Here is a 19,065-nt window from a genome sequence, read left to right as displayed (position 1 = left end):
CCCACCATGACATGACTGCTACACCAAGAGAACCATGGATTTATTACCCTATATGTAATTATTCCTGGAGATGTATTTGGCACAATTATAAATCCAGCCCTGTAAACACATTCTATTGCATATAGTCACATTGGCATTTATGTATGGGCACTATGAAATAGCTCCACATATCTGTATGATAATATCCCCTTTTTTGTGAACATTACAAGACAACAATAATTTATGAATACTTCTTACATGTTAGCAATGTTTTCTGACTTCCAAGTGTACACATTACTCTCACTTATGCAAACCAAGAGAAGTAGTATCTTTTGACTTTGTTCACTACAGGAACAAATTTTTTTTTATGTTTATTTGAAATAGCTTTGACAATTTAAAAAAATAAAATAAAAATCCTAGCATATCTGTTAATAAGCTAGCTGTCTAAAAATGAAATCTATATGACCAAAACCACATTTTGGGCAAACATATATACATACTGCATGTGATACAAAAAATAGCACACAGCAGAGGAAGTAAGAAAGAAATGTGTGCAGAAATGTTCACTTTTCTTATTTTAAATACCATTACAAAAGGGGCAGAACTTAGTCCTGCAGCTAATGATGTTTCTGATCCCCTCAGGAACTCAAGCTCCCCCTGTCAATACACATAACACAAAAAAGACTAATGCAAACAATTTGTATTGTTTAGTTTTAATCCATGTAAACTTGTGTTGTATTCTTGAAACACCCTTTAAACATCTTGAAAGGGAAAGAAGCAGGAATAAAAGGGAAGAAAAAGTATCTTCAAAAAACAGGAATATTCCTAAGGTTGACAGGAAATCAAATCATGAGTTAAACATTAATTTTGGCATCAAATGCTTTGGTCACACAATACTGACTCTGTGATCCCGGATGCTCAGCTCTAGACACCCAGTTATGAAAGGTAGGTGTGTTGTAGTTTTTCTAGTAAAGTTCCAACAGAGAGTTCACCATCTCCCCAAAGAATGGGGAGAGAGAGAGAGGTGACTTTCCTTTTTTTTTTAATCTTTTTTTCCTTTTTTTTTTCCTTTTTACCTTTTTCAATAATACGGATTAATCTATAATTCTACAGGAACAGGACGACACTGGGAGATGTCAGTTCACCCCTTGTGCGTACATGTTCTGCAACACAATTGCTGAAGCACTTTCCGCTGGCAGAGATTGTTCTTTTTCACCAGCATACAGAATCCTCCCTCGGCCCAGGACTCTTCCGTGGCTTCCGGAAGGCAGCAGCAAGAGAAGGAGGGGAGGTTGAAGGTTTGGAGAACATGCCGTGCACAATGGAGGAAGGTTTAATTGTTCAGACAGGCAGATTTGGTTGAAGAGACCATTCAGGAGCAGGTAGCAAGTAGGAAATTTGGTCCATCAAAAGGAATTTCAGTCAACAGCATTTTTTTTTTTTTTCAGGAAGAGATATTGTGTGGTCCAACAGGAAATGATTGGTATCCATTTGTGAAAAGGAAAAAAAGAGTAGAAAGAGAAAAATTAGAAAACAGTGATATTTACAGCAAAGGAATTTGTTCTCCATTTTTATGAATCAAAAGAATAAACCAGTGAAACCACAGAAAAAGAATAAAACATTCTCAACAGAAATGCAAATCCTATAGGGCGAGTTAGACTAGTAACCAGTGCTTGATTTTCAGGCAATGAAATGATACCCTGTACGGTTTGTGAATTCACAGAAAAAAAAGCTCTTCAACTTTCCTTGGCTACCCTAGACTGCTGAGAACATGTGCTGAGTGGTGGGATCCAGCCTGGCACATTGCAATTGCCTGAAGGCCCACACATGATGTGTTGCCCTTTCATGGCAGCTGCACTTAGAAGAATAGGGGAGACAGCACTGAGATGTGGTGTCCCCAGTCTTGGGCAACTACATGTGTATCTGACTAAAGATGGATGTGTACAAATGAGGACACAAATCTTATCCAACCATATCAAAGACCAAACTAGTATGTTTTAATTGCAGAATTCAACTGTAGTACCATACTGAGATTGTGGTTATTTAAAACTCTTAGCTCTTTATACGTCTATATCTGACCTTCTCTGGACATGCTCTAGATTGCAATGACACTTTTAATGATCTGATGTGAAAAGGTCTCATGACTGGTTTACCACTACTTAATAACTGTATATAACTTTACGATGGCCAAGATACTTTTCAAAGGCTGGAGGCCTAAATTCCAACAGGAGCTGAAAAGGTCCACAGAAACAATACTCAAACCTGCATTCTTTTTTTTAAGTCTTTGGTAAAACTTTTACTAAATCCAGCAGAAATGAGCTGGAGCCAAGGGTCATTGTTAGTTTTTTTTGTACATCTGATGTCAGGTACCTTCAACATGGCTTAATACTGGGCTTTGTTCTGGTATAGTTTTTTTGTTGTACTGCACTTGTTGGGCTGTATCTACAAGTAATTCACATAATAATATTTTTAGGGAAGCATGATGTTATTTGTCTCTGTAATTGTGACATGTGAAAGGAATGAGTATCAGTGAATAAGTAAGCCAATAATATGCAATAAGAATGCTGTCTTGGTTGCCACAGAGAACTTGGAGGAAGTTCAAATCTCCACCACAGATTGAGTGCTCCCTATTTCAGAATTCTTTTGTTCTCATTACCCTTTCACATAATTCAAGCAATACTACAGGCACTTAAAATCCTTTTTAATTACCAGCATTTTCACTGTTTAAAGTGGCAACATAGATAAATGTGATTCTACTGATAGTACACTAGGGTCTTTCCATAAAGAAAGGCTTTGAAAACAATGGCTTTTGAAAAACAGATAAAGAAGGAAAAGTAGGTGTTGGTATGGGGAGGAACCATTTTAAGAGAATTCAGGTAATGTGGATGTGATTAATAGTATTAATACATGGAAATGTATTTTTCTCCTTTCCATAAACCTGAAAAAATGAAGTAATGTAGACCTCAAACCAAGACTGTAACAAAAGAAAAGAAACAGACCAAATCAATCCAATACATATAGAAGAAGCAGCTGGCAGTGGTAAAATGGATCTTTTCAGAGAATTGCACTCACCATCCTTGCAGACTGTTCCCACTACACAGACACCAGTGTCTAGGTTATAGCCGCTTGGACAGCTCGTACAGTTTGTGTCTCCTTGACCACTGCAATCAAGACAGCTGGCATCACATCTGAAAGACAATGGCAGGAGCTGGTCTTATGGCCTCACCAAATATAAAAGTTCCTAGGAAACCTCTTCTGTACTGTAAAGGGCTTGTTTGCTGTTTCTAGAGATATTAGCTGCTCTAACAACAACAACAACAATAAAAAGAAAAACTAACTCCCCCCTCCAGCCTTTCCTGCTTATTTCCTTCAACCACTTTTTTACTAAATAGCTGCATTATCCTAGTATTTTGGAACTATGCAGAAGTAATCAATCAAAGTATTAAACTGATTGTGGATACCTGTACCAGCAAGGAATGAGCTATAATGCCACAGGATGGAAAAGACTGACTTGCTCCTCAGTCCTTTCATCACCCTTCTGGGTCCATCATATTTTCACTGTATATTGATTATTTTTCGTGTAGAAAACTGTAACGCATGGTGGTTCCCTTCATATGCTGAACTCAAAATAAGTCAATAATAAATTAATCCAAAGGGCATCAAATGGTATTTGTTTAACAAAGAATGGAATAGAAAAAATAAAGGCCCTTCCTTGCACAGCACAGCACAGCACAGCACAGCACAGCACAGCACAGCACAGCACAGCACAGCACAGCTTTGTCCAAGATTCATCCACCCATTTGTACACTGAGTCAGGTGAGCTATTCTGGACAGCAGTCTGGTAATATACTTGTGCCATGTTTGTGAATATGCAGTTGCAGAACCGAAATGGTCCCTATGAATAGTAATTAACTTGCAATTAAAAAAAACTAGTTTGACTATTTTGGTTTGTTACTGAGCAATGCAGATCATCTGCTTGATTTGTACATCCTACCTTTCTATGTGTATCACATAGATTTTTCACTACAGACTTCTTTAAAGTGAAGGACAGACATATATGTGCAAGAAGAAACACTTTTAGAAGACCTGCATGAATATAACTCAGAGTAACGTAAAGGAAGTTTTTCTTTCATTTGCTTAGAATGCTTAGCATGCACTATATTTTTCCTATTTTTTGAAGCAGTGTTTTATGTTCTCATAAGTATTATCTTTTTCAACACAGTAATAGCTAATATACTGCCAAACATCAGATACATAATTAGTCACTGATCATACCTTCTGCAGCTTTTGTATCCACTTTCAGCAGAGTGATCAAGGTAATAACCACTGCTACAGGACTGCACACATCTTCCATCTTCCATAAAATAACCCTCTGTGCAGTTTATACATGCATCTACTCCAGCACCTTAAACCAGAGAGAAAATACACTGTATTACTGGCTAGTTCCTCTTATTGCCTAAAAGACACCACCTCTAATTGAATCAAAATCTTATAATTTTAGACTGCTTTTTGCCTGCCTTACTTTCTTTCAAACAGTAACATTAAGCTGTAAAGGTACGTGGTCAGAATAAACACCATTCCATAATTTCAGTGTATCTTTTTCTGAAAGAAATGTCTCTTGGTAGTTCTAAAGCTCGAACAGAATCTATCAGTCATTATTCTACCCCAGAAAGAAAATGGAGGGCATTAATGGAAATCAAAGTGAGCTCCACTAAGACAAAAAAAAAAGAGAAAAGAAAAAAGAAAAGAGCATATGCACACTTTCAAGTAAAAAACTTAAATTTTCATGTTAGCTGAAAGAAGTCTGTTGTATTTAAAATATATGAAAGAACTATCAGCAGAATTAAGTTTTTACATGTAAGAAACCACGTTATACCGTAATTGTGATATAGTAGAATAAAATCAGAGCTAAAAATATAGAGGAAAAGAAACAATGCAGATGAATGTCAGTAGGGTACCTGCACAGGTCGCACAGGAACGATGACATGGTTCACATTCTCTACCATTATGGTATTTTCCATCTTCACACTGGATAGCACATTTAGTGCCATGCAAACTATTGTAAAAGGGAAAAAAAGCACAATGCTTGGGCAGATAACAGCAACAGAGGACAACAAGGTCATGCACAAAACAGTGGTTCTCTTTTAATAAAAGAACAGTCTGTACGTCAGGATTCACCTTCCTTCTTCATTTGTCATATTTGATAAGTTTAAAGACAGCAATCACATCACATGGGAATGAAATGCAGTTTTGCCCATGGTGAAATACCAAAGCTGTTTAGAAACTCATTGTAAATACTACCAAGTAGTAGAGGGCAGAAAAAAAATGAACAATGCCAGAGAGTACTAAAAACTCAGGCATGTAAAATGCAATTACCCATAAGGAATTTGGCACAGGGTCAGCACCACTGTATTGAAAGGGACTTGTTAACAAGATCTCATGCTTCTCTTGAAAGACTAGCAGCATCTCCTGACGCTACACTGCTGCACAGGTTAAGAATAGGTTCATAGTGAAGGAAATCACCACCTTTCTCTGCAAGAGCAGTTTCCTTTGAAACCTCCTAACTGAATGCCAGTTCTGAGTGGCTGGGGATATTTGTCAAGATTACAGCTGGACGTATTTTGCCTGCAGGCACTTTTGATAGAGAGCACAAAAGAGTGAGTTACAGGGAGAAAAGGAATAGCATAAAGAGTCACATTTCCATGCTTCCCTCTAAGCAGCTGTTTATGCTTTCACTTTATAAGGTGCCTACAGCACTCCTTAATTTATTTTTTTTCTTAAGCTAGGATTTCTCCCTCATGTTTGCCATCTTCTGTGGAACCTCAGCTTTCATTCAATTTAACTTTTTCTCTAAAAATGCTCTTCAGCTCTGGGGATTACCACCCTGAGTGAGTGCTAACCCTGTTTTACAGACTGGATTGAGCAGAAGTCATGTGTGCTCAGCTGGAGCACACCACTGGAAATTTTCAAGAATGTGTATGTTCCCAGTTTAGGAAAAAATTAAATCAGCAATTCAACAAACCTAACAACCCCTGCCTTCTTATTAATTTTCCTCAGCGACACACCTCAAAGTGGCTTACAAGGCAGGTAGCATTATCATGTTTTTACAGATGGGAAGACTAGTAATTCGGCTTGAGTTTATTTAATGGGCCAGTAACAGGTTTGGAACCGGAATCCCACGTTCCACCCAGGGCTCTGTCCATCAGTAACTCTGCCAAGAAAACTCAGCAAGTTTTCAGCAACTGGTAAATATGAAATGCATGTCCTGCAAGGCTGTGTTTATCTGTTACACACACATAGATTGTGGTTTTTTTCAAAAAATTACCAGAAATCAATCTCAGTTTGCTAATATTGGCCAAGAAAACACGAAGTTTGTGTTGTTTTGATTTTTTATATTTCAATTTGTCCTTCTCACACTAGGTGGACTTGTCTACTTTCTTCAGTGGTGCTACAAGCTGCTGTTTGTGTTAATGGACAGGGAAACTCAGTTCCCGAGACATTAAAAAAAACAGTGAACATAACTTTTCTATAGCAACTGTGTCCCATAAGGTCACAAATCTATCTAATCCTTGGTATCCTGACATATTTGCCCACTGTAGGAACTTCTAAACTGCTAATTTACTAATTTGACTTTGTAGATACACAGTAGTTCATGCTAAGTCTGCTAAAATTCTCCAAAATCTTAAAATGGACCGCAAATTTCGTAACATTTTAAAAGGGAAACAGATGATTTTATTTCACAGAAAGTGGAAATAGACCAATGATCTGATCTGGTCCCATGCTTTCTTTCCTATTTTATCACATTTGCTTTTCAAAGCGTCACTTTAAAAAAAATAGAGATAGGTGTAATACAAATTGTGCAGGCACTTCCAAAATCTAGATGCAACATAAATACACAGAAATGAGAACTCTCTACAAAATGTAAAGGAATCCAGCTACTGATGTCCTAGAAACAAACAACAATCAGCTTTTACTAACTAAGAGATGAAAATTCACTTTGACAGAAGGTAAAAGCATGGTGTTAAAACATCTGCAGAACGCTCATATTCTGCAAGAACCCTTACAGATACTGAATACTGACTTCACATTTTTTGTGGCATAAAGCCAGCATACATTCCGTCATGAATTTTATAAGATTTTTGACCTTTGCTGCTTGGATCAAAAGGTCATACATTCATAAAGGAGCTTGAAATGTGTACTGCTGCATTGTACGTTTTACCTATCAGTTTCAAGAATGACTAAATCCCCCTATGAAGAAAGAATATCCACTGCTGTTTAAAAAATATGTGCACACTGTATTTGTAATAGAATTGAGCCTGAGATACTTGAGATAAAGTGAATGACTGCATGTATGAAGAAATACAATAAAGATAAGAAAATAGTTTCTAACTATCACAGGACTGAATCAGAAAGATTAATATGATTCATCAGCTCTATGTCTAAAATAATCCTTGACTGCCACACTATAGGTCAAAAAAGTGAAGGAGCCAGCTCTCCACATGACTGTGGCTTTCATTTTACCTGAAATGAAATGTCTTCTAAAAATCCGTCTGGCACACAGCAGCAGAAGAAAATAACATATTACAAACTAAACAGCAATGGAACAGATAAAATGAGGGGCACTCAAGGTTAAATAGCTATCTGATGTTCTTCATTGTGTATCCACAGCCTTGTAAGTCTCTTCAGGTATTGTGCTTAGAAACATTCATAATTTTCTTACCTTAGGCCATGTTTGCATTCTGTGCAGATCTGGAATTCAACACATGCCTTACAGTTTTCACTACATTTTCGGCAAACAATCTTATCTACAATGGAAAAAAAGAAAACAGCCCAGAAAACCTTGGTCAGTTATGTTTAATAAAACTATATGGACATACTACTACATAATTTACTGCTTTCTAGCTTGACATCAGGGAGGGAAGCAGCAAACTAGACTAAAATAGCTAAATTCTGCGTAGCATTAGCTTTTTCCATCAAACATCAAATGGTTTAATCTATTGCAGTAGTTGTACCCTGAGAAAAATATGCTTTGAGGTCATTAAAAAATATTCATAAACACTTCAAATTCACATTAACTATTTATAATACAGACTTAAATAATCTTTTCATATGACAGTAATATGCAGTAATGATTGCCATGTGTTCCAGAGACTGCCCTGCAATTTATCTCTTACATTTTCCATGCAAGCAGCCTCCTCTGTCTTACCTGATTTGGCTTAAAGACACACATGCATGGACAGATCTATCTTAACAAAGTCAACACATCAATTATTTAACACCTGCCTTTTCATCTCAAGAACTCCCTACTTTAAGAGATGTATCCTTCTCTTCAGACCTGCAGTCTTTTAAGATGCAGTGCCATGTACCCTTCTGAGAAGAAAAACCGATATTCCCATTTAATTCTAATTTTTCATCTATCCATCTTAATTGGGTGGAAACAAATTCCCTTTACCGTAGTTCTCACACAGCAAAAAATGAAGAGTTAAAGCACTACGTTTTTTTTACTTATCCTCAAAAATGTGCACACAGCTTCAGGATGTGCAAAGCAAAAAGTTAGGTACCTACATGATGAACCAAGCTCCCGAGCACATATTTATCTTCTAAGGATGTGTCTAAAAATAACTGAAGTCACTGCAGTTTTAAGCATGTTTGAATATATGTATAAGTATTTTTGCTAGCCGAAGCTGGAAATTACACATGGGCAGTCTACCTGGCAATCACAGGAGGAAATGGAAGGCAAATGTCTCACATGGCAGAGAATTACTACTCTTGGGATCATCACATCACTGCAGGCACTTAAGTCTGTTGGAAACATTAATTGAAACCAAATTGTACATCTGAGGAGCCTATTTTCCTTAGAGCTCCAGTTAAGTAGCCATGATTGATTCCTCATCTCTCTCTTCTATCTGCTACTGTATCATGTGAGGGAATGGGGAATGCCTTATGTTCAGAATGTGGGTGCTGCTTGTCTGTTTCTGCAGTAGTGCTAACACTATACAATCAAGTACACTATACAATCAAGTATATAAGTGCTAACACTAAACAAATACATCCTGCTGCTAAGTATGGTTTTTAAAATAAGGAAAGATTTTGAGGAGATTCTTGATTACACTTGGCGACAATTTAATAAAGGAATAGGATAAGAGACAGATGCATCAACATACACTTTTCCTGCTCGTAAGTATTCCAGCAACCTCCCCAGTTGAAATTCTGTAGCCCACAATAAAGAAACAAGAAATACTAACTCTTATCCAGGTAAAACCCATCAGGGCAGTTGGTAATACAGCTATTGGTTACTTCATTCAGGTAGTAGCCAGATTTACAGGTCATGCACTGGTCACTATGGCCTCCAACACAGGTTTCACAATTGGGTGAGCATTTTTTACAGCGTTTCTTGTCTGCATTGTAGTGACCAGGTGGGCAGGTCGAAACACAGATCCTGCAGACAGCAGGGAAGAGAAGGCAGAGTTGTTAATGAAATAACCTGCCACCACATTCCTGGACCATGACTGCAAAGCAGAAGTATTTCTCAGCATTGCTGCTTTTTCTAATGATCACGTGTGTACTAGCTGTAACCTTCCAAATACTGCATCAAGCTGCCTCTTCTATTTATTTCCCTCTAGCATTGGCTCACTGGCAAACTCCTTGTCAGTCAGTCATACAGTATCATTTCTGACCATCTACATTTCTTCCTACCTTATTCAAACTCAATCACAGAAGCTGTAGTAGCTATCACAGTTTTATATATATATATATAGCCTCTTAAGAAAAAATAATCAAGCGATTGGAAAATAATCACAGAAGGGTGTGTGAAGACTATACTTTAAATACTTATTATCTAGGTTTGGTTCTTTTTTTTTCAGTTCTTAAGAAAATTTGTCAAATTCAGTGGAAAATGAATTATCCATGACTGCAGCAAAGAGAAGAGGAAAGGAACATAAGATATACACTATGAAATCAATGAAGTAAAGATTTTTTCTCTTGGTCTTACCGTGTGTTGTTTTTAGATTTGTAGTAGTAGTGCAGACAGTCAGTACAATGATCTGGTCCTGGCCCATCACACCCTACTTTACTGCATTCTGCATTGCAGGGACCTGTAATAAAACCAGAACACAGGGGAGGAAGGGATTAAAACTTCTCATTTGGTAATCAGCACCCCTTAAAACATAGTATTTTTATGCAGAATGCGATTACTCTGTTTCCCTATTTTATTTGAATTCCAAATAGAAATTTGGCTCCACCAAAATGAAAAGTTTTTTAGTATCTGAAGACCTTGCAAATCCTGGCTTCAGTATCTATTCACAGTGATTTATAATTTTTAGCAAGTGTGGCATCCTCTATAGAATCTATCAATGAGAAAACATTTCTGGTTCCAAACAGGTGCTTTCCTAAAAAGTAACAAATCACTCTGAATTTTATTCAGAAATATGCAATGGCTTGTGTAACTCATCATAAGGAATTATTAGTCAAATAACATAACAAGCAGGTCAACATAAATTATGAACACCACCGTCAGTGAATAATCTGATTACCAACTGGGTAACAACTGGTCCAAGTAGCTACCACAACCCCATTGAAACAGCCACCAGGGCTCAGATGTGCTTTCCTCTGTGCTGCTACATGCTGTGAAAGCCTTGGCTAGCATTTGCTGATAAGCAAGTCTTCCATCTCACCTGTGCTCATGTTGGACTCAATGATCCTTACGGGTCCCTTCCAACTCCAGATATTCTAAGATTCTACGTTTACAGTTTTCAAACAGGTCCTTCCTACTATGGGAGGAGACAGTCATTGACTGCTGCCTTTACGTAAATGAACAAAGACTGTGGGTGAAGTTACAACTTTCAAGACAACTGCTCTCGCATGAATAAAATGTGTGGAGTTTGCCAGCCACCTTGAAATTTCTCCTACCATCTTGAACCAACTTGAAGTAAAAATGAATTTGCTTCATACAAAACCTTAAGAAGTTAGTGACCAAAACAAGGAGTTCAGTAACTCTCAATCTAAAACAGGGACTCACATGCTGTGGCAGGAGACTGTAATAACACTTCTAAATTGAACTTTGTCCTGCTATTTGCTTGTCAGAACCATACTTGAGCTTCATCAGCCCTAACCAACTACATGATGCTCCTAATGTTGGATTACATGTAGGAAACTGCCAACCTGACATATTTTGCAGTGTCAAAAATTGAACTCTATTAAAGTGTAATGAAAATGTTGAAAAACTACTATAGGGGTCAGTGAGAAAGAACATAGATGTAGGAGATAATGTTCTTCATATATATAGGCGTGCATATACTCTTATATACTGATATGAAAAGCAGTGCATTCTTCATAGTATTTTAAGTGTAGCTTAAAAACAAATCATTCAATGCTTATAAACTCACAAGGATGAAATGAAAATATATAACTTTCAATTATGAAACAAATAGTTCTGATCTTAAATTAATAAGCCACTCCACTGAACGTTTCACACATGCAGAGTTACACGTCACTCCTCCAGCCTATTACATGTTCAGTAAATGTACAATCAAGAGTACATGAATGTACGCACCTGAATAGTCATCTGTTCCATAATCATCTGTAGGGTCTTCAACTGGACTAGAGCGGACTCTTTCCACTTTTGGAAGATCATTTCTTGGTGAGTAAGGCTGGATGGAAGTTCCATACAGCACTAAGGACCACTCTTTCAATTTGCCTAGAAGTTAAGTATTTAAAATATAGTTTTAGTAACCATTTCTATTTTCTGTGACTTGCAAAACATAGCACTTGTAAACATGACTTTGTGAGTAGGTATGGAAGACACAGCTTTTCAAATGAGTGTCTTCAGTTTAATATAGACAGTTCAATTGCTGCTCCACTATAAACTGAGAAAGCATACTTTCTTCAATCAGATTTTGAGATTGTGTACTCATTGTGCTCCAGCTACTTGTAGATTGAGTAAAAGTTTGCACGTTGGCTTGGGCTCAGTATAAACAATAAACAACAAAATGTTTGGCCAGACAGTTGTTTGGAAAATGTATATGGCACTCAACAAGGAGTTTTTGCTCTGGATTTCACTTCCCCTCAGAACAGTAATTATTATTTGAGATCTCATAGTTAACTAGCTGTGTTCAGAATTCTGATTTAAGAAAGCAGTTACATTTTGTTTATTACTCAAGAGTACTTCCCATTGGCTTACAGGACACACCTTCATGAACAGGAAACAACTTATTTTAAAATCTTCATGGCAGAACATCAGTGTCCCCTTCCAAACCAGCATAATTTCTTAGTTATTTTCCCTAGTTATTTGGCAGATATATCACTGCATTCATCACTAATATTTTATCCTCTCAGTACTTGAGTGAAGAAAGAAAAAAATTATTTACTTGCCTGAAGCATTATCTGACTTTTTGGCAAGTTTTTTTTTTTTGTGGAAGAATAAGGAGATAAATGTATATCAAGTCATCAGTTCAGGCTGTCAGGACTCAAAGTGTGAACTTCTAGTCCCCACATTTCTGTCTACACTACCCGGTGAATTAATTCTGTGAAAGAGCAAAAGGACTTAGGACTGAAATAATGCCTAATGCATGGATGCATAAAAGACATCCTTGCTTGAAAAGATGGAACATCAGTAAATTTGGTCTTGTCCTGTTCTCTTGATTATATTTATCTATGTTGGAGTAGCTAGTTGTAAATATCAAATTCTCATCAGAAGAGAAAGAAAACAGAGGAGCACGGAGTATTTCTTTTCTGAATTTGAAAGATCTTGTTTTGGAGACTGTCCTATGGTTAAAATACTCTTTAAAAAGCATTACTTTTATTCTAGAGAGACACTCAATTGTGATTTAAAAAATTAACTGATGAAGAGTATAACACATCTACTGCCAAACTACTGGCTAATTACCTTGGCTGTAAAACTGTATACGCCTTAATTTCAATTTGTCTTTTCCTACCTCTAGCTCACAGCCATGTAGTTCTTTAGTCCCCACTAGATTAAAAAGACCCAAATAACTTTTTTTTTTCCTGTATAAACATGTAGGGATCAAGTTACCTCTCAATATTCTCTAGAGTAATGTAGCTGGGGAATTAAAGGCACTTTTCATTTCAGGAAAGGAGTCACACAGTGAGCTCATTTTTAACCAGATATGCAGTCATCTCTACAGCCTTTTCAAAGCTAAATTTTCTCAAGGTACAGTCTCTGTCCTTTTTTTTGTGTGTGTTTAAACACACTTATACAACATACGGACTATAATACACTGGATCCAAACAAAAATGTGCATTTTGCTGTTACTCAGATCTTTTAATCCTCATCATTATTATGCTCCAAATATCACTAAACTTTCCTGATTTTATACTTCTAGAACACTGGTAAAAACACTGAATACTAGAAATAAGCATTTGTAAGGACACACTAAAAATAACCACAGGTAAAGATGCTTCTCAGGCACAGTGTATTGTGTCTGACCTTTACACACATGCAAGAGCTTGTACTAACATCACTACAGGAAGAATTGGTGCTTTGAATGCAGACCTTATGCAAAAGGACAGTGAGGGAAATAACACAGGGTCTCTCAGGAGATTACTTGCCTTTTAAGAATGGTTCAGTAAATAAAGAGGGGAAAAAATTCATGTGACTTGCCAGCAAATAAATGAAGTCTGCCTCGAGGCAGGTTTAATTTGCACAACGAAAATATTTCAATAACTAAGTATATATACATACACATACACTTTTATAATGAATAAACAAAGTGTGCACATTCAAGCTAAAACCTTTCTTTCTCCATTTTTGGCTGATTCCATCATTTAGTTTGGCTAGAATAATCCTTTACCTTGCTTGTATTTAGTATGTAACAGAGGTCTCATACTGTATGTATAAGAGAAAGGGTATATCTCAGTGTTTCACAGTAAGCACATGTCCACCTCCATAAACTCTACAGAATTAAATGCAGAAATCACATGCACTACTTTTATGAACAGTACCCTGCATTTCTTTATGGGTAACAGATGTGGCATTACCTTGCCAATGCAGCGATATGATGACATGTTGGCTCTTTGTTCTCAATTTGATTACAGGAAAACTGCAGCTCTTAATTATAAGACCTTTCAATAGCTAAACAAATACACGCACACAACAGAAACAAGAAACAGGCATGATGGTGATATCACTGTGATAAACTGCAGGCTATGGTGATAAACTGGAGAGGCACCATAAATTATGTTTAAGCACCTTTTGTTTACTTCATGTTCTGTTCAGTGCAGAGACTAACCCCAACATGCCCAAACAGCTGAGTTTATCCACCACTGATATATAGCAGGCACTTTCAAATCTTTCTGAAGAGAAGTGTTACTGGACAGATGCCATCACAGGCCAACTACTGCTATAGAAAGTTGGGGGACATATTACTAGACAGTATACAATGAACCAGGTTCCAAATTCAAAACCAGACTGTAATTCGTGAAATCCAAATGAGTGTAAAAACCTAACCAGTCTCAAGCACTGTTTCACATTGCGGTTAAAAGAAAGTAAAGAGTAAGCTCTCCAGCATGATTCCTCCAGTGTATCAGCCTCCTCCATGACCCTTGGATGGGCAGATCTACTTTTTTCACATCCCCTGGCCTTACTGCCCCTTTTCTTCCAGAGCTGAGTCTTTAGACTTCAGTCCTCATGGAGGAAAGGAAATCAGTTCTATGAGATTAGCCACTGTAGCACTGAGAAGAGTATACATATATATATATAAGCATTCAAATTAATATAACAGTAAGAACTACACAACTATATATGTAAAACAGGAGTGTTAAGGAACAAGGTTTAGAGTATAAAGCTGGAAATGTAGCTGGCTGATTTTAGACTGTCCTGGTGACATAACAAGGCTGTGAAAGATGTCTGGAGAATGGCTTGGATGAACAGTTTGCAAAGTGGCCCCATGCTACCTCTTTTGTAGGCTTTAGTACAGGGAGTGTGTCAGGGAAGAAGGGACAGCTGAAATGTGTTGCACTGAGGCTCTCCTTCATGCCTGTTGGATGAACCACTGTGCTCTGGTACACACAAAGGTGAAGAGCTACCCTAACTTGTCCTTCATGCCAGAGATGATCCTGGCTGTGTCAAGAATAACAAGTGCAAGATGCAGTTGAAAATCCATTGATTTTTGTCTCTTTTCAGTAATCTGATCAAAATTAAATTACTTAGTTGTTGTTTAATACCACCCCATTATCAAATTCTAATACACTGAAAATTAAAAAAATAACAAAGCAAACACCAAACCTCCCCCTTGAATCCCTAAGCAATTCTGCTCATAGTCTATACCTACTTTTCCAAATCCATTTAATGAATATCCCTTTTTCAGTGTCCTGGAAGCTTTGTTCTGCATTTACTAGTGCAATTAATATCCCTTAGCTATGAACCTTTCACCAATCCAAAACTGTGGTGAGAAGTGATCAGTGCAGACACAATGAAGTGAAAATTGAAAGACTGGTAACAGTGCTTTTTCCTTTCAGACCTCTAGATAATCAAGGTTCTCAAAATGCTGTTAACCACTTCAGTATACAGCTGACATTTAAATGACACTGGCCACACTAGAGTTACTCTTTAATAAAAGGTTGTTCACTGATCAGCAATTTTGAAAACTACCCTGCCTATCTCGGTTTTCAATAGGCAGTTATTGACTTCATATTACATAACAGGTCTTAAAAATTTTGGCTTATGACTGCTGGTTTAACACCCTAAAATAAAATTCAGGTTATGCAGATAACTAAGACAGGCAATAAAATATGATTTGATAGCCAGACAGACAGAGAAACTTTTTTTAAAAGCAGAGAGATTGGCTATCTGGCCATCTGCTGCATTAAAAAGAACGTAACTCAGCTAGTGAAGAGCAGAAATAAAGAAATAAAATTCTCATTTAATTCTATCAACTTCAAAAGTAGTTGAGTGAGGCTGATCTCTGAGTTAGATTTTTTAGACAGAAAATTATCTAGGCAGCATAAAATCAGCACTACCATTTTGTCATAATTTTGAAATGAAAGGATTCATTTTTATCCAACTAAAATGTTTAAACCCAGTTCAGTCTGACCTATGCACCACTTGAAATAGGAAGGAGTTGGACAACTCTGTGTTCATGCATTAGAATTCCTACTGTGCCCTGGCTTGATGGAAATAGTCCTACTGAGTTTGTAAGCTGCAGAAGTGATTGGACCAGCTAGCCTCCTAGGCAGGTGAACTGCACATTGCCTTCATTGCAATCTGAATAATTTAACAAATGAAATTTCAACCAAGAGGAAGACAAAGTACTTCATGTCCACATCTGGTGGCAGAAACATTAATGGGCCTTTCTTGGACAAAGCAGAACTGAAACAATTAATATTCTTTTAGAATAGTCAACTACAAACACATGCCCTATCACAATAGCCTTTCTTATTTTAAACTCAAAGACCTTAAACACTTCAGTTTGCATTTTAGTCAATGTTTCTTTATGTGTGCTTCTTCATGTAGTAAAAACAATAAAAGTACTTATACTTAGCAAGGCTCATTTAAGTAGTTTTAATTACTTTCAAAAACCTACTAATTCAGGAACAAACATACTTAAAAATCACCTATTGTTAAGTTCACAAAGATGTATTTTTATAGCTTCAAGTACTTTAAGTTAACATCTATGTCTTAAAAGTCAGAATTGATTTTTAGCAAATCTATTAGAAAACTCGTACTGCTTTGTGAGTTTACTAAGCTTCATGAAATGGAATGTAAGTTTTGTTTCACTGAATTATAAATTAATTCTATTGCTAATGTCATTGTAGTTGCAAATATAATGCATAACAGAAAGAATGCAAATTTTATCTAACAAAAAGCAGTAACCAACTAGACTTGTCACTTCCAGTCTAATATTACTGCATTATGACATGCTGTCCAGAGTGTTACTTTTGATTTAGTGATAAATGTTTTCCAGTATATCAGTAGTATTCATCTAACATGTTTTAATCTAGATTATTTTTAAAGTGATATTTCACCTTAATTATTTTTATTAAAGGGTTTCCACCTACTTTGATGTGCGCTTCAAAGTCTATATTCAGTATTCATGCATAAACACTGCTAGATTTGTCTGCATATAATGTACCTATTTCAAAATGGTTTTAAAGTTTACGTTTTCAGTAAGTCCAAAGGTAAGTATATACTCATTTCTTATAACTAGCAAATAGAAGTAAGCATGTACTCCCATGAGACTCTGTGTAAAGCCCTTCTCTCAATCCTCATTTCTTTCAAAGTGCTCATACTAAGTATGTAAAAGAAACTGAAGTGTGTAGTGGGAATTAGAAGCAGAAGAATGACTGCAGCTTCAAAAATTCTTACTAGGAGCACAGTTCATGAGTGGACGAATGCCAGGTCTGAGCACTCAGAAGCACAATGCAACCTACCAGTGGTAGCAAGTCTCTTTCTCTTGTATAGTGGGATTTTCTAGTTGTGTAAACACTGATGAGTGCCACTTTTTCTTATGGGTAGGATAAAAAATACAAAGCAAAGAAAAACAACAAAATCTGTGGGCCAAGTAAATATAGACCCTATGTCAGCCATGAAAGTCATGAGGCAGTACGAACACAGCAAAGTAACAGTAGGCTGTGTTGAAGACTTACGTTGAAGATCTGTCTGATACAACTATATTCAACATCCAAGAAAAGAGATGACTGCATATGGAGATACTATAATTCCTTTCAATTGTGGCATATGCAGTTTCATGCACTTTTGTATCTTTTTACTTGAAAACTGCACCTAGTAAAGATTTGGCTTTGTTTAAAGCACTGACTCTTGTGAGGCTGGCAGATGGTACAGGAGTCTGTCACTGCTTGAAGAATTAATGTCTGGTATGATGTAGTTCTAAATGGACAAAGTCTTTTTATACTTTGAAGCAACACAGGTGACTTCAAGACATAAGGCAGTTTACCCCTGAGAAGATTAAATTCTCCATGGAAACCAGAAGTTCAGAATAGAAAAAGAACTAGGTGTCTTAAATGGCAAATAACAGCAAGACAACAACAAAGAGTGCATTGATAACTGAAATAAAGAATAATGCTCTTCACAACTCTGCCCTCAACACTAAAACCAGTGAGATGTTCCAGCTGTAATCAGAAGGTGGAAAATAGTCAAGGCCATATTAGCAACTGCAAGCTTTCCTGTGAATTCACTGAGCCCAAATAAGGTTAGAATCATACCTGGAGTCTTGAAATTTCTCAGCTGAGATGGAGTGTCACAGATTTCCAAGATCCAGTCACCTGCTGCTTTTTCACTCCAGCAGTGAGTAGTCATAAACTCCCAGTTTTTGAATCCTTCCATGGAATGATCAAATAGCCTAAAATAAATCATGACATTATTTTAGGTGAACCATTTTATTTGATGAGCTAAGCTTCTAAGAGTGCAGATGCTTGAATGATACACTAATTAGCCAGTTCTTTCATCTGTGCCTTTATATAACGTTACTCATTATGGTTTTCCCATATATATTTCAAGTACATTCAATAATTTATTGTTTTGATGGATGAGCTTCTTTACATGCTGTCATTTGTCATAATGAGAAAGAGAATGGAAAGAGGATGGAAAGATAATTAATTGCAAAGAAAAAAAAAGCTAATACTGTTTAATAGGGTTCACGTGTCTTGGGAAAAGTCCAAAAATACAGCATATCTGTTGCTTTAACAGCATAATGTAAATATAAACAACTCGTAAGTTCGAAAATTTCTGTAACATTTATTTTTTGCCTTGGATTGGAACACTTAAAGGGGTTTAAAAACAATAAAAATTATTAAGTGTCTGAAACAATATTAACAATTCAGTATGTGTTACTTCTTGAGAGGAAATAAAATGCAACTGAGACACTGGTCTCAATCCTCAAATGACCACGGTATCACTCTCCTCAAGCACTTGACAGAAACAAGTTTGGGTAAAATGGAGAGACTAATGGCATCTGATGGTTTCATCTAACCAATAACATTATCATAATTTAATTACCTAGGTCTTGGGTGAAGAGGTTCAAGCTCAGGCCTGGATTACAATAATTTCTAGTACGGGGGCCGAGTTGAGAGGCTGCAATGTGATGCTGATCCCACAGGGGAAAGGAAAGGAGG

General features: G+C 36.7%; 1 protein-coding gene across 1 annotated transcript; it reads right to left on the bottom strand.

Annotated features, from left to right (window-relative positions):
* Positions 1–1,064: 1,064 nt before the first annotated feature.
* LOC104543412 (proprotein convertase subtilisin/kexin type 5-like) lies at positions 1,065–18,293 on the bottom strand (the record flags this gene model as incomplete). Its single annotated transcript, XM_010188019.1, has 9 exons — positions 1,065–1,236; positions 3,052–3,167; positions 4,255–4,384; positions 4,938–5,035; positions 7,700–7,784; positions 9,225–9,418; positions 9,971–10,073; positions 11,531–11,674; positions 18,157–18,293. Coding segments are annotated over 9 exons (1,123 nt in total), but the record flags the coding sequence as incomplete, so codon positions are not given.
* Positions 18,294–19,065: the final 772 nt, after the last annotated feature.

This window comes from Mesitornis unicolor, unplaced genomic scaffold (genome assembly GCF_000695765.1).
Source record: "Mesitornis unicolor isolate BGI_N332 unplaced genomic scaffold, ASM69576v1 scaffold41877, whole genome shotgun sequence".
Lineage (NCBI taxonomy): Eukaryota > Metazoa > Chordata > Aves > Mesitornithiformes > Mesitornithidae > Mesitornis > Mesitornis unicolor.
The sequence above is the reverse complement of the archived record's forward strand: the minus strand, read 5'-3'. Positions and strand labels throughout refer to the sequence as shown.